General features: G+C 42.5%; 1 protein-coding gene across 6 annotated transcripts in view; it reads right to left on the bottom strand.

Annotated features, from left to right (window-relative positions):
• Positions 1-15,187, bottom strand: part of LOC132233170 (general transcription factor II-I repeat domain-containing protein 2) — a 49,409-nt gene that overhangs the window by 27,066 nt on the left and 7,156 nt on the right. For 5 of the 6 annotated variants that reach the window (XM_059693417.1, XM_059693421.1, XM_059693418.1 and 2 more), the window contains exons 3-8: positions 14,209-14,347; positions 6,678-6,797; positions 5,165-5,348; positions 4,804-4,832; positions 3,141-3,195; positions 2,569-2,612 (exon numbers count right to left, since the gene is read on the bottom strand). In XM_059693417.1, coding sequence (XP_059549400.1) covers positions 2,569-2,612; positions 3,141-3,195; positions 4,804-4,832; positions 5,165-5,348; positions 6,678-6,797; positions 14,209-14,347 — 571 coding nt within the window. Of the gene's footprint in view, positions 1-2,568; positions 2,613-3,140; positions 3,196-4,803; positions 4,833-5,164; positions 5,349-6,677; positions 6,798-14,208; positions 14,348-15,187 lie in introns of those variants that run through there. The other variant, XM_059693419.1, reaches the window with a different exon arrangement.

The following is a 15,187-nucleotide window of genomic DNA, read 5'->3' as shown; positions in this document are numbered from 1 at the left end:
AAGAGAGAGAGAAACTAAGGAGAAAATAAATAAATAAGACTACATCAAAATAAAAAACTTGTGCACAATAAAAGAAACCATCAACAAAACAACAAGAGAGCCCAGTGCATGGGAGAACATATTTGCCAATGTTATATCTCCGGTAAGGGTTTAATCTCCAAAATTTACAGGGAACGCATACAACTTAACAAAAAGAAGATAAACAATTCAATCAAAAAATGGGCAAAGGACCTAAATAGACACTTTTCTAAAGGAAATACAGAAGACCAAGAGAAATATGAAAACATGCTCCAAGTCACTAATCATCTGAGAGATGCAAATCAAAACAACAGTGAGGTACCACCTCACACCTGTCAGAATGGCTATCATCAACAAATCAACAAACAACAAGTGCTGGCAAGGATGTGGAGAAAAAAGAACCCTCGTGCACTGCTGGTAGGAATGCAGACTGGTGCAGCCACTGTGGAGAACAGTATGGAGCTTCCTCAAAAAACTAAAAATGGAACTCCCATTTGACCCAGTGATCCCACTTCTAGGAATATATCCCAAGAAATCAGAAACACCAATCAGAAAGGATATATGCATCCCTTTGTTCATAGCAGCACAATTTACAATAGCTAAGATTTGGAAACAGCCTAAGTGCCCATCAACAGATGAGTGGATTAAAAAATGATGGTACATCTACATAATGAAATATTATGCTGTTGTAAAAAAGAAGGAACTCTTATCATTTGCAACAGCATGGATGGACCTGGAGAGCATTATGCTAAGCAAAATAAGCCAGTTGGAAAAAGATAAATATCACATGATCTCACTTTACTCATATGTGGAATATGATTTCAACTGATGAACAAAAATAGAGCCAGAAGCATCGAACAGACCATCAAACCTCAGAGGGAAGGCAGGGGAGGGTGTGTGTGGGAGGGTAAGATATCAATCAAAGGACTTGTATGCTTGTATATAAGCATAACCAATGGACACAGACAGTATGAGGGCATGTGCTGGGGAGTAGGAGCGCCTGGGGAGAGGTCAGTGGGGGAAAAAGGAGACATGTAATACTTTAAACTATAAAGAATTTAAATTAAAAAAAATAATGTCGCCCTAACTGGTTTGGCTCAGTGGATAGAGCATCATCCTGTGGACTGAAGAGTCCTGGGTTCGATTCTGGTCAAGGGCAAATGCTGGGGTTGCAGGCTCGATCCCCAGTGGGGGGCTTGCAGGAGGCAGCCAATCAATGATTCTCTCTCATCATTGATGTTTCTCTCTCTTTCTCCCTCTCCTTTCCTCCCTAAAATCAATAAAAAATATATTTTTAAAAAATAATGTCTTTACCAGCCATGAATAAAACAAAAAATCTACATTAAAAAAAAAACAACCATTGATGAGATCCCTACTGGGGATCGAGCCCATAACCTGGGCATGTGTCCTGACTAGTAATCAAACTTGTGACCTCTTGGTTCATGGATTGATGCTCAACCACTGAGCCACACTGACTGGGCTGACCTTTCCACTTCTAATACTTTCAATATTTTCCCATCTCTTAATTAAACATTTGAGTTTTTAAGAAATTCTATTTTTTGCCATGACCAGTTTGGCTCAGTGGCTAGAGCATCGGCCTGTGGACTGAAGAGTCCCAGGTTCGATTTGGTCAAGGGCATGTACCTTGGTTGCGGGCACATCCCCAGTAGGGAGTGTGCAGGAGGCAGCTGATCGATGTTTCTCTCTCATCAATGTTTCTAACTCTCTATCCCTCTCCCTTCCTCTCTGTAAAAAATCAATAAAATATATTTTTTTAAAAAGAAATTCTATTTTTAACCTTTTAACATTTCCCCTCTAATCATTTACTGCATTAGAAGGCTCTTTTCTAGATATTTGAATAAAATATGATGATTCTGCAAATAAGGTCCCATTTGAGGTTAATTAGTGTCCTAAACCCCATATTTTGGTTGATTCTTTCAGTTTTCTGCATAGACAATCATGTCATCTACGACCAAACAGTTTTATTTCTTCCTTCCCAATCAGTATACCTTTTATTTCCCTTTCTTGCCTTACTGCAGGAGCTAGGACTCCGGTATGAAGGTGAAAAGGAGTGATGACAGGGTATAGCCCTGCCTTGTTCCTGCGCTTAGGGGGAAAGATTCTAGTTTCTCACCATTGAGTATAATGTTAGTTGTATTTTTTTTTGTAGATCTTAAAAAATCAAACCAAGTAAGTTTCCCTCTATTCTTAGTTTACTCAGAGTCCCATATGTGTGTTTTTTTCAGTTCCTCTTTTATTTATTTATTTTTCAGCTGTTTTTTTTTTATTGCTTAAAGTATTACAAAGGGTATTACATATGTCTCCTTTTTCCCCCCGCCCTTGACAATCCCCTGGCCTCCCCTACCCCCCAGTGTCTTATGTCCATTGGTTATGCTTCTATGCATGCATATAAGTCCTTTAGTTGATCTTTTTACCCCTCCCCAGCCTTCCCGCTGCAGTTCCCATATGTTTCTTTTTAAGTAAAACAAAAGAAAGGTGTCAAATGATAACCTGCTAAACACTGGATTCTAAAAGCATTGGTATACATACCGGAATCTTCCATGGGTTCCATTTTCACATGGATGGGGCCACCACTGAAAGGAGAAGGGAACCCTGGTCAAGACGGGTGGTGAGGACTGCCCACAGGTGTCTGGACCCCTGAGCTACAACCCCCACATCTCCATGCTGCTGAAGCCCCTTCCCACGCCAAACTGAGAGCAAAACTGCCACAAGTTTAACATTAACATTCTTAATGGTTACAAAATCAAATGTGTTAACTGACTGTAGCGATAGAATCCCAAACATCTTACAGAATAAAGAATATACAGCTGACTCTTGAACACTTGGGGGTTAGGAGCACCGAACTGCCACACAGTCGAAATCTGAATATAATATATGTTGGCCCTCCACATACACGTATTCCCAGCTGCAGGTTAAAAACACAGGCGCCCCTTAACAGCACGGTCTGAACTGTGCTGGCCCGCTAGCGGCATAAGAAGAGCCATGTGGTTCAAACCCATGCTGTTCAAGGGTCAGCTGAAAACAAAATAAGGAAGGCTTTCCAGTCTAAAAAGGATCACTTTGGCGTTAGATGTGGGTTGCATTTTTTATTGATCCCTTACCTTTCACTTGCCAGTGACATTGCTCTCTCAGCATCTGTTAGCACCCCAGGCCCACCTGTGCAGGAGTGAAAAGACACACATTAGCCCCTTTCCGCATCTTGAAATATGACAACATTCCAAGACATATAAAATGAGCCCGGCTGGTGTGGCTCAGTGGTTGAGCATCACCTATGAACCAGGAGGTCACAGTTGGATTCCCGGCCAGTGCACATGCCCAGTTGCGGGTTCAATCCCCAGTAGGGGAGTGCAGGAGGGAGCCAATCAATGATTCACTCTCATCATTGATGTTTCCATCTCTCTCTCCTGCTTCCTTCCTCTCTGAAATCAATAAAAAATATATTTTTTAAAAGGCATATATAAAATGAAAGCCAATTCAGAGAGAACAGAACTCTCATCTCCAAGTCAGTGGAGGGAAGAGACCATCTCAAACCTGACCCCATGTTCTGGGGCCATTCGTGTGGGCAGAATGGGGGCCGAGGAGCAGACCGGAGCTGGAGCACAGGTGTAGATCCCATGTTGCTGCTCACCAGCTGGGTGACCTCCAGCAACTTACTAAACCGCCCTGTGCCTCAGTTTCCTCATCTGAAAATGGTGGTTGGGTGAGAATACATGCAAAGTGCTTAAAATAGTGCCTGGCACACTGTAAGCACTAAATAGCCTCTAATGAAAATACAAGTCATCTGGCACAACAACCTCCTGTCACCTGCCGCCCTCACCTTCAAGTCCCTCCTTTGAGGAGTCCAGGAGCTCGCGCTGTTCCAGGAACAGACTTTGCTCCGTGAGTCACCTATGCGCAGAAGAACCACCTCACGGTGTGCCTTCTGAACTGTGTGTATCCCACCCTATGCCCCCTGGGCCATCCCTACCTATGCAGTCTCAGTATGACATCCTCTTTAGATCTGATCTCTCATATACAGCTATGGTTTCCAATTACATTCAGAATAATAATCTGAGAAAGTAAGAAGTAAGCATAAGTTGATCTCTAAACACTTCTGCTAAATTATTATTATATTTTTGGTCCCCTCAGAATCCCCAGTTCAGGAGATTGTAAGGGGTTCTTGGTTCCCAAATGCGGCCTCAGACACCCTTCCCCATTGCTTTCTGTGGTCACATGGCATGGGCTTCCTGGAGGAACCGCCTGTGGACCCCCTGCTTGACCCCCGCGTCTCCATGAAGGCCTTCCAATCACACAATTCTCACCCCTTTGCAGGGCTCTCGGGGATTTCCTCCCGCCATTCTGAGAGCACAGGCCACACCTGGACAGTCTCATCCCTCCTCCTAGACTGAGTTTCAGGAGCATGGGAGCCATCACACATCCTAGACCCACTCCTGAACCCAGCCGTGCCTGGCCCGTGGCTGTGGTCAAAGACCAGGAGGGGACCCCACGCCCCTCACAGTGCTGTGCACCAGGACAACGGGGGTCTACTGCTGTCTGAGGTCTGGGCGCAGAAACTCCCCAGCAGGTGAGCTGCGAGGAGGGTGGTGTCTCTCCCTGAGCTGTACACCTGCACACACCATGACCACCCGCCCTGCCATGTCAGAGGCCGCCTCCTCAGTGAGAACGAACAAGCTTTAGATCGTGCCGAACTTGCATTTTAATTAGAAAAGCAGAGCTGGTTTAGCAGCCAAGGGCAGTCACTAAGTATGAGAAGCTGTCACTTACCTTGGGGATCTGCCGGGCCTAGGAAAGGTCTGCAAGAAAACCAACACTATCACCCAACGTGAACACACAAGAAAGTCAGATTAAACAGCTGAACAATAACTTCTAATGTAATAGAACATAATGAACTGACTGAAATGAAGCTCTCAGCTTATCTTCAAATACAGTGGGGCCTTGACTTACGAGTTTAATTCGTTCCAAGACCGAGCTCGTTAAGGAGCTCATTAACTCAAATTACTCTGTCCACTCAATGCAAAAAATCGGCGGAGAGACGGCCGGTATCTCAAAAAGCTCGTTAGTCGGGACACTCGTAAGTCAAGGTCCCACTGTATACTAACTGCTGCGAGGGGACAGAGCCTGTCACCTGTTTATGGTGAATGAAATCCCGGCTTTGTACTCCAAAATCCACTTCAGAGTTTCAAGATCATAGTTCTCCGGGTGCTGAAAGGCAACACCTTCTGGAAGCCCCTCCACTCCCACAGCCGACTGATCTCGCAGCATCTTCTCATACGGAACAGGCACCATTGCTGTTGTTCCTAAGGCTTTTCCTAGGAGAAGAGGCAAGATGATTTTAAATGGCAGGCGCGTACCACCCCTACCGGCCAATTTCATTTAGTGTAATAAGCACAGGTGTGACATCATTTGAAGATACATTAGAAGCAGACGGTACCCTATCTCTTTATATCGGAAATTAGAAAAATTACCAACCAAAGGGCCAAAATAAAAATATTTATAATATTTAAACCTTCATAAAAGAAAGAGAAAAGAATAGGTCTTTATCTCCATTCTCTTAGAAGATGTGCAATTTGGGGTGCTCGGTCTGGCACACCCAGGGCTGAGAGAGCACACGTGGTTACGCAGGCTGCTGGATAGAGCCTCCACTCAAAGTGTAGCTGTCCCTGTGTCACACCAAACAAGTCAGGCCAACTTGCCTGTGGAAGTTATGAGGTCAACATGGCCTCATGTCACCAATGGGGCCGTGTATCTTTCTACACTGGCCCGCCAGCCCAGAGGTGCTGGAGCCCCATTTCTCATAGACAAGTGGAGCCTGAGATCCCAGGATCCCTTGTGCTGGGGGTCCCCAAAGTCAAGTGCTCACAGGGACCTGCAGGTCAATAAATGTGTGCAGCTGTCTAGGAATGATAAACAAAGCCCTAAGATGCTAAGGTGCTTATATCGCAAATAAGTATATAAAACCTGTATAGTACTTGGTTAGCTAGCTTTTTTGTTTGTTTGTTTGTTAATCCTCACCCGAGGATATTTTTCCCATTGATTTTTAGAGAGAGTGGAAGAAAGGAAGAGAAGGGGGAGAAACATCGATATGAGAGAGACACATTAATGGTTGCCTCCCATTTGAGCCCTGGCTGGGACTGGAGCTTGAACCTGCAACCCAAGTATGTGCCCTTGACCAGGAATTGAACCTGAGACCCTTTAGTGCAGGGGCCGACACTCTATCCACTGAGCCATGCTGGGCAGAGCTCGTTATCTAGCTTTTTAAGACACTGTGTAGATGTGGAAAGATGTGGGTAGGTTAGGGTTAGGGTTAGGGTTAGGGTTAGGGAGAGGCTGGTGACCAAAGCAACAATAAAAACCTTTAATAACTGGGTTGGCCAAGGAGTGGGGGGCATCTGGGGGCCCCCCAAAATGGGAGCCAACACTGAAGTCTGATCAATCCAGAGGTTTCAATAGACCAGAAAAAACCAAGTTGTCTTCTGTAAGAAAACCTGAGCTGGTGCTTAATTAAGGACGGCTCTTCGTTTGATGAGAATGTGGATGTTCAGATGTTAGAAACCATCTAAATAATCACACCATAAGATGACCTAACACTCCACAGTGAACTATTCGGAGAATGAATGCTTCACATGAATGCACTTTACCATAACACAAGCAGAAGTAGTCCGCCACCGCTTTCCTGAGTATTTCCGTTTCTCCCGAGTTGAGCTGCATCCCTTTCCCAGGGCTCAGGGGTTTGGTCTCAGGCAGGCCTTCTGCAGCGCCTGTGAACGAGTCATCGGCACAGTCAGTACCCAGCATTTGTACCGTGCACGTCCTTAATCTCTATGCTTCTGGCATAAGGAAAGGAAAGGGAAAAGAGTAATAGACATAAAACAAGATCTTTGTTTATTTAAATAAAAACAAAGAATAAGCTACTTAGGATGATCAGGATAATATAACATGATGAGCATTTTTTAAATGAATCTATTGCTAAAGAATTATAAGTGATTCATCACACAAGGAAATAGTAGTAGATCAAAGGAAATTATTTTCAAGCAGACATGGTGTTTGTTATAGTTATATTCGCTATCAGTCATTGTGTAGGATGATCCTCACCACTGCACACGTTCAGGACTAGCTAGGTCCCTATCCTCCCTGCAACCGGCCCCCTACAACTGCTATTCCAAAAGTTTTGAAACCGGTGGTTTTAATCAGGGCTAGTCAGGAGACAGAAACCGCACGTTAATTTGAACGGGGAAGTGTAGTAAGATTCATTAACTAGCAACAAGGGGTTGACTACTAAGGGGTAACGAGAACTCAACACACAGCAGCTGCTGAGGAAGGAGCCCATCGGGAAGAGGGTCCCCCAGGGACCCTGTGGATCAGGAAGAGAGATGCAGAGCTCTGGGGCGGATGCAGCCATGGCCTGTCCGAGTGGGAAGTGGCCTGGGTGCAGCAAGCTGGAGCCAGCCAGCAGGGACCCACCCTCTGGAGGTGCTGAAACCATGGGCTAGTTGCCCCCAGGGGCCTGCAAGGCTCGCTGGGTGTTGCAAAGAAGCTGCCCTCCGGGATGCTGGTGGAACTCCGAAACCACCTGCGGGGGATGCCAACAGAACTAGCTGGGAAGCCACTCTCTGGGGCACTGGAGGGCCTCCCCAGGAAACTGCCTGGGGCGGGGAGGAGTGGAGAGGTGTGCCGCTGATTCACTGGGAAGCCTCCTTCTGGAACTTTCTAAGACTTCTGTGAGACTTGCTGGGAAGCCAGCAGGGGTGCCGATGGAGCTGACTGGACGCTGAGTGCGGCAGGGGAGCTACTGGGAATCCCAACTGCTGCTGGTCGCCAGGGGCTGCCGGCCCAGCAGGCGGGAACCCTGCGGTATCAGGAAGAGATGCTCCTTCCCCAGGGCAGCTCCCTGATCTCTTCTCCCCGTCCAGCTGCCCAAGGACGATGCTTACAGGGCCCAGCTCCAGCTCCAGGCAGGGCAGAGAAGGACAGACTCCGAGAGCAATAACCTGACAGCTGTCACACAGCGATGTCTTGAGCTAGAGGGGCCCATACATTGGAGTCATGTCCTAAGGTCGAATGTAAAGCAAGGACTGTGGCCGGGCAAAATTATACCTGAGCACCCTCAGTCACCCATTAGGTCCAGAGTACAGAGCTCTGTGTATACAATTCTGCAAAGCAATGCTTATGCACATTTACATGTTAGAACCAGCCAACGAGGCCAGAATCAGGAAGCAGTTGAAAACCTATGTGTGTTTGGTCACTGAAACAGTTCTGGCTCACAGGTGAAGAGGGAACAGAGTGGCAGAGAAGCGAGAATACTTCCTGCGGAGTTCACTCCGGGGGCCAGGAGACAATGGGCCAGGTCCCGCACACTGCCTGCCTGGCTCTGCGTGACCTGTGAGCTAAAAACGGTTTTATATTTTGAAATAGTTAAGAGAGTTTGAAAGCAGAGAATCATTCATGACACATAAAAATCATATGAAATTTGAAGTTCAAATTTCAGGGTCTGTAACTAAGGCTTTCTTGGCCATGCTCAGTCCTTTGCCTATTACCCAGTTTTGCTTTCCCACCACACTAGCAAGCAGAGTGGCTGCAACAGACTGTAATACCCCACAGAGACTAACCTATGTCCTCTCTGCCCCATTAAAGAAAAGGTTTGCCAATTCCTGGTTTACTCTGTATTGTTTCCTATTAAGCACCTATAGCGCAAATATAGGTTGAGTCGAAATTTCTGTTGTTTTGAGTATTCAATTAGTGAATGAACTCTTATACCATAGGGAGTTGGTTGCTAATTTCAGAGGGGAGGTAAATGTGTTGTTGCTTTTTTGCTATTCCACGGTAACTTTTCCTTACTTCCACGACAACTTCTAAAGAAACAAACATCACCTATTCAAGAATCACACCCAATGTTCCAGTTCCAGTGACGGCAGAGAAGTGTGTACTTGCTAGTCACAGTGACAGGCTCAGGAACAAATACTAAAACCAAGTACCTGAAGGCACTGAAGCACAGCCCAAACCAGGCAGAGACTCTGAGGAAAGGGAAGCTTACACAGATGGAGATTCTCGCTGAGCCGGCTACGCAAATCCATGTCACATGTCAGGGCTGCCACCGGGGCCAGAAACTGATGGGGAAATCCTGGAACGGAGTGAGTCACAGAGGTGGGGGACCCAACGTCTTCATAGAAATTTCCCTCGAATTCTTGATTGGCCCAACTGTGTCAGCATAGGGTGAGACTTTAAGGAAAAAGCAACAAGCTAAAGGGCTGAGCAGAGATTTAAACAGCTGTGTGGTGCTAGAAAGACAGAGTTTAGAATTCAAGTTCTGCTAAGTTAGAGAAGCTTGATAAACACCTTGTGAAACTAATGGGTACACCCCAGGAGTAAGGGCCACACTCCAAGACTGAGAATGATGCCGTAGGACAGTGATGGCGAACCTTTTGAGCTCGGCGTGTCAGCATTTTGAAAAACCCTAACTTAACTCTGGTGCCGTGTCACATATAGAAATTTTTTGATCTTTGCAACCATAGTAAAACAAAGATTTATATTTTTGATATTTATTTTATATATTTAAATGCCATTTAACAAAGAAAAATCAACCAAAGGAATGAGTTCGCGTGTCACCTCTGACACGCGTGTCATAGGTTCGCCATCACTGCCGTAGGACACGGAGCTAAATGTACACTGGCTCCCCACACGGTCAAGGTGACCTGCCAGTAATTTCACTGCCTTCCAAAACAAGAGAGCAAGACCCGCAGACTTTTATAACATACCATACACAATACCCAGTATAAAGTAAGAAATTAGTAGAAATATGAACAAGCAGGAAAATGTGATCCATGATGAAGAGAAAGAAAAAAATAGAAGCAGGACCCCTAAACCCAGATGTTGAAATGATCAGATAAGGACTTAAAATAACTGCTATAAATGTATTTAAGAATTTTCAGGGGAGCTGAAAAAATGGGTGAGTATATGGGGAATCCCTAAAGAGAAATGAAAATGCCAACTAAAAAGAAAGAGAGAGAGGAGGAAATAGAATTCTAGAAGTAAAAAATGATCGGAGATGAACTTTTCACAGGATGGACTTAACAACAACACACCGTTGAAGAAAGAATCAATGTCCTCAAAAAAGGTAATAGAAACAATTCAATCTAAAGCTTGAAAAGAAAAAAGAAAAAAAGAGGGAACAGAGCCTTACTGACCTGCGGGACATCAAATTTTCTTCTACATGTGTGAATGAGGAAGACACGGATCAGAATAAATATTTGAAGAGATAATGGCCAAAATGTCCATAATTGATGGTAACCACAAATAGACATATCATGGACAAATTGCCGAAAACCAAAGATTAAACAACCCAAGGGAAACAACACATTACCTTCAGAAGAACAAAAGTTAGGATTCTAACCTGACTTTGTATCTAAAACAACGGAAGCCTGAAGGCAATAAATGAAACTTTTAAAGGGCTGAAAGAAAAAACTGTCAATCTAGAATTCCATACCAAGTAAATACATTCTTCAAAAACAAAAGCAGGAGAGTGATGTTGGCAATATGGCAGACGAAGAAGCAACAGCAAATTAACAAAATAGAGACCAGAACATCTCTGTGAGAACTCCACCGAACAGCTGAGAAGCCACAGCACCTAAGCCAGTGGTTCTCAACCTTCCTAATGCCGCGACCCTTTAATACAGTTCCTCATGTTGTGGTGACCCCCAACCATAAAATTATTTTCGTTGCTACTTCATAACTATAATGTTGCTACTGTTATGAATTGTCATGTAAATATCTGATATGCAGGATGTATTTTCATTGTTACAAATTGAACATAATTAAAGCATAGTGATTAATCACAAAAACAATATGTAATTACATATGTGTTTTCCGATGGTCTTAGGCGACCCCTGTGAAAGGGTCATTGGACCCCCAAAGGAGTCGCGGCCCACATGGTTGAGAACCGCTGACCTAACCCATTGTAAAACCAAGAAGGGATTCCAGTATACGGGGTAGGAAAATTCCTGGCATTTGGTGTGTCTATTTGTGCTTGGCACCGCATAGTTGCAGAGCAACTGGGAGGAAACCCCCATGCTGGGGCTCCTCCTTTGGGATGGAAACAAAAGAGTGGACCCTGTGGCCAACATTCTGGCTTGTCTGGGGGCTGCAGGAGGAAGAGGTTTCTGTCTTGTCTCGCTCCAAGCACTGATGGGATCTGCACTACGGTTTGGTAGCTGCTGAAAGCGCGTCAGCATGTTAGAGCTGCAGTTCTGTTGGCAGACACCAGGGGGAGAAAGATACTTAAAAAGGTTAGGGAGGTCCGAGAACAGCCCGCAGTATTATCGGTGAAGGTCTTCCCCTGCACAGAGCCAGTATGCAAAGCCTGGGAGGGGTGGTTGTTTTTTCAAATGCCCAGATTCCAGAAAAGAAATTACAAGGCATACACAGAAACAGGCCCAATCAAAGGAACAAAATAAAAAATCCAGAACAATCCTAAAGAAATGCAGATCTCTGGACTGCCTGACAAGGAATTCAAAATAACTGTCATAATGTCATAACACAAAGATGCTCAATGAGCTGAAAGAGAATACATACAGAAACTAAATGATACATGAACAAAATGAGAATACTGACAAATATGGAAACTATAAAAAGAACCAAACGGAAATTATGAAGCTGAAAAATACAATAATTGAACTGAAAAATTAATTAGAGGTGTTCAACAGCCTACTTGATCAGGCAGAAGAATAAACAAACTCAAAAACAAGTCTTTGAAGTCATCGAGTTAGAGGAGCAAAAAGAAAAAAAATGAAAAAAAGTGAAGAAAGGATAAAGAACTATGGGATATTATGCTATCTTCAAGACTCACTTTAGATTTAAGGACATATATAGACTGAACATGAAAGGATGGAAAAAGATATTACATGCAAATGATAACCAAAAGGTAATGGCAATGCAAGTGGTAGCCAGGAATGGCTTAAATGATGTGCTAAGATATAAATTAGGTCTTGATAAATTAAAAAAGATTAAAATCACATTGAGTAGATTTTTAGAACACAATAAAATGTAATTAGAAAAAAAACAAATAAACAAACAAAAAATCCCCAAATATTAAGAAATTAAGGCACATGCTCCTAAGAAAATATGGGTCAAAATCATTTACTAGGGTTATTAGAAAATATTTTTAACTAAATGATAGTAAAAGCACAATATTCTAAGTCTTTGGAATACAGCTAAAGCAGAATCTAAAGGGAAAATTATAATTTTAAATGAATATTTTTTAAAAAAGTCAATGACTTAGGCAACCAAACAAAAAAGGTAGAAAATCAAGTAAAGCCAAGGAAATTGTAAGTAAGGAAATAATAAAGATAAGAGCAAAAGTAATTGACAAAGAAAAAAGACAAATAGAGAAAATCACAAAGCCAAAAGTTGGCTCCTTGGAAAGATAAGTAAAAAAGATGAATTCCTTTCAAGATTATCAAGAAAAAGAGAAAAAAACACAAATTACCAATATCTGAAACTAAAATAGAGACATCAATACATAGATTAAAATTATAAAGCAAATATTATTAAAAATTTAATGAGAAACTTGACAACTTAGATGAAATAAAGTCATTAAAAATAAAGTTTAGCAAAATGGGTACAAGAGGAAATAGAAAACATGAATTGCCCTATATCTGAAAAATTAGCATGCAATTGTGAAATTTTAAAAAATGCTGTAATTAAATTTCAACAATTAGAAATCCAATTGCCAGCTGACATGAATGAACTGAGACTACCCTTCCTGTTCATCAATCACATACCATACTCACTGCTTCATTTTTTAATCTATCTTCTTGATAGTAGAGACCCTAAATTTTGGTTTTAGAAGTCAATTGGAATCCATCTCACATATATATGAAATTCTCCTGGTGGACAAGTCCCACCCCAGCCTGTTTCTTAATGTCCGAGTGGGCATCAAGTCTCTTCCCCAGGCCCGGAGCCCCTTGATAACATGTCCTGCCTTTCTGGCTTCTGAGAGATGGCTCCCAGGGAGCTTACTCTCTCCTTTCATCTCACTGTGCATCTCTAAGGTCCCCTCCAACTTTAGTCCTGTTCTGTGTTCCCCCAGATCTCCCCCAGCTGCTCCCCTCAGGAAACACTGCACTGAGGGGCTCCTTCAGTCTAACCAAAAGCAATCGATGCTGTATAGGCATCCTCCTCAAAAAAATATTATATATATAATTTTATTACAAAACAAATGTGTATCTATCAAATCAAGATTTTATATACACACACACACACACACAAGATAATATATATATAGATATATATATCCTCTGCTAATTCTTAAAGACATCTATATATCTATATCTACATATCTATATCTAACCTTTGATTAAACTTTCCTTTCTTGATTCCAGGAAATACAAAATTGCTAACTCAATACTTAATAGATGACTTATAGTGGTAAAGATAACACCTTAGAGCAGCAATTTTCAACTGGTGTGCTGTAATGTTTTTTAAAACATATAATAATTGATTCCTTTTCCCTTAGATTGTCAAATAAAAATATGACAACAGCCAACAAACAATAGTCATCTGGTGTAAATGAATCAAAATTATACCTATTTCTCTTGTCAGATCAGCAAAATACATTTTTTGACATGCCGCAACATTTTAGTAATTAGCTTATGTGTGCCATGAGATGAAAAAGGTTGAAATCACTGCCTTGGAGTATAATTTCCCTTGAATATGACCACACACGCTCATGAATGCCCCCGGGCACTCGCAGCACATATTGGCATATTGAAGGCTTGAAAGTAACATAGTAAAAAATGGGGAAATGGAGTAAAATGGTTATTAACCAAAAATAATACCCAACAAGCCCCGAAGGAGTTCTACCCTTCTCTTCGGGAAGGAGTAAAATAAGAGCATTTTTTTAAAATGTGGGTTTATTTTAGGAATCAGAGACAACTTACTTTATATACTTCAAATTTAGTCCACAAAACCAGCATCCCACTGAGGACCCAGCACAAAATACACTATGTTTCTTGTACGCGCCAGTGTGACTTGGCACTGGTTTGCCAAGTCAAAGGAGATGGTCAGAAACATTTTTAGAATAATGCTTATGATGTCTTAGAAGAAAACATGACACAAGACTTGCCTGCAAATATTTTACAGTTTATGAATACAAAGGATAAAATTATTAACACCTACAGTATTTTGCAAAATCCATCTGCAAGTCCATTCTGGCACTGGCAAAAGCTCGTCCTTTCTCAGTTCCAACGACAAACACTTCTGCTTCATACATTGCGATGCAGGCCACTTCCACCCTGGACTTGGCCAGTTCTTTGCACTGAAATACAAGGAATGAAGTGGTGTTTATGGTATTTGCTTGATAAATTAGTTTTGGTTTCTTCTGGGTGATTTTTCTCATTCTAAAAAATGTTGTACCTAATTTTGTACTTTCTTAAGCAGACCTCTTAGGCCTCACACATGCAAAGATTTTGCTTATTGTCCATCTCCCCAAATAGAATATGAGATTTATGCGAAGGGGACCTCCTTCTGTCCTCTCAACTCTTACAGCTCCAGTGCCTGGAAAATGGCCTAGATACTGGAGGCACTTCATGAATATTTGTCAAATGAAGGAATGTGATCAGTTCTCGGTTAAGATATTTCTAGTTCTCTTCACATAGATCCTGATGCTTTCTTTTAAAATTTATTCCACCCAGCCGGTGCCGCTCAGTGGCTGAGTGTAGGCCTATGAACCAGTAGGTCACGGTTTGATTCCCGTCAGGGCACACGCCCAGTATAGGCGGTGCAAGAGGCAGCCTATCAATGATTCTCTCTCATCAATGATGTTTCTATCTCTTTCTCCCTCTCTCTTCCCCTCTGAAATCAATAAAAATAAAAAAAAGACAAAAGAACTTATTCCAAGTTCTTTTAAGAAACAGTTTTATTTACCACCAGAAAATCTAGGATAATCTCCTCATCTCAAGAGCGTTAATCACATTTCACTTCATCACTTTTCCAGTTAAAGGAACATTCACAGGCTCAGGAGTGAGGACATGAACGTCTCTGGGCAGCCATTATCCAGTGTATCATAGACTGCTTTCAAAATTTCTCTTTATATTTGATTTTCTACAGTCTGAACATGACAGGTCAAGGTGTGTGTGTGTATGTGAATATTTGGTAT

Source organism: Myotis daubentonii, chromosome 4 (genome assembly GCF_963259705.1).
Source record: "Myotis daubentonii chromosome 4, mMyoDau2.1, whole genome shotgun sequence".
NCBI classification, from domain to species: domain Eukaryota; kingdom Metazoa; phylum Chordata; class Mammalia; order Chiroptera; family Vespertilionidae; genus Myotis; species Myotis daubentonii.
This window is presented reverse-complemented; position numbering and strand designations above follow the sequence as displayed.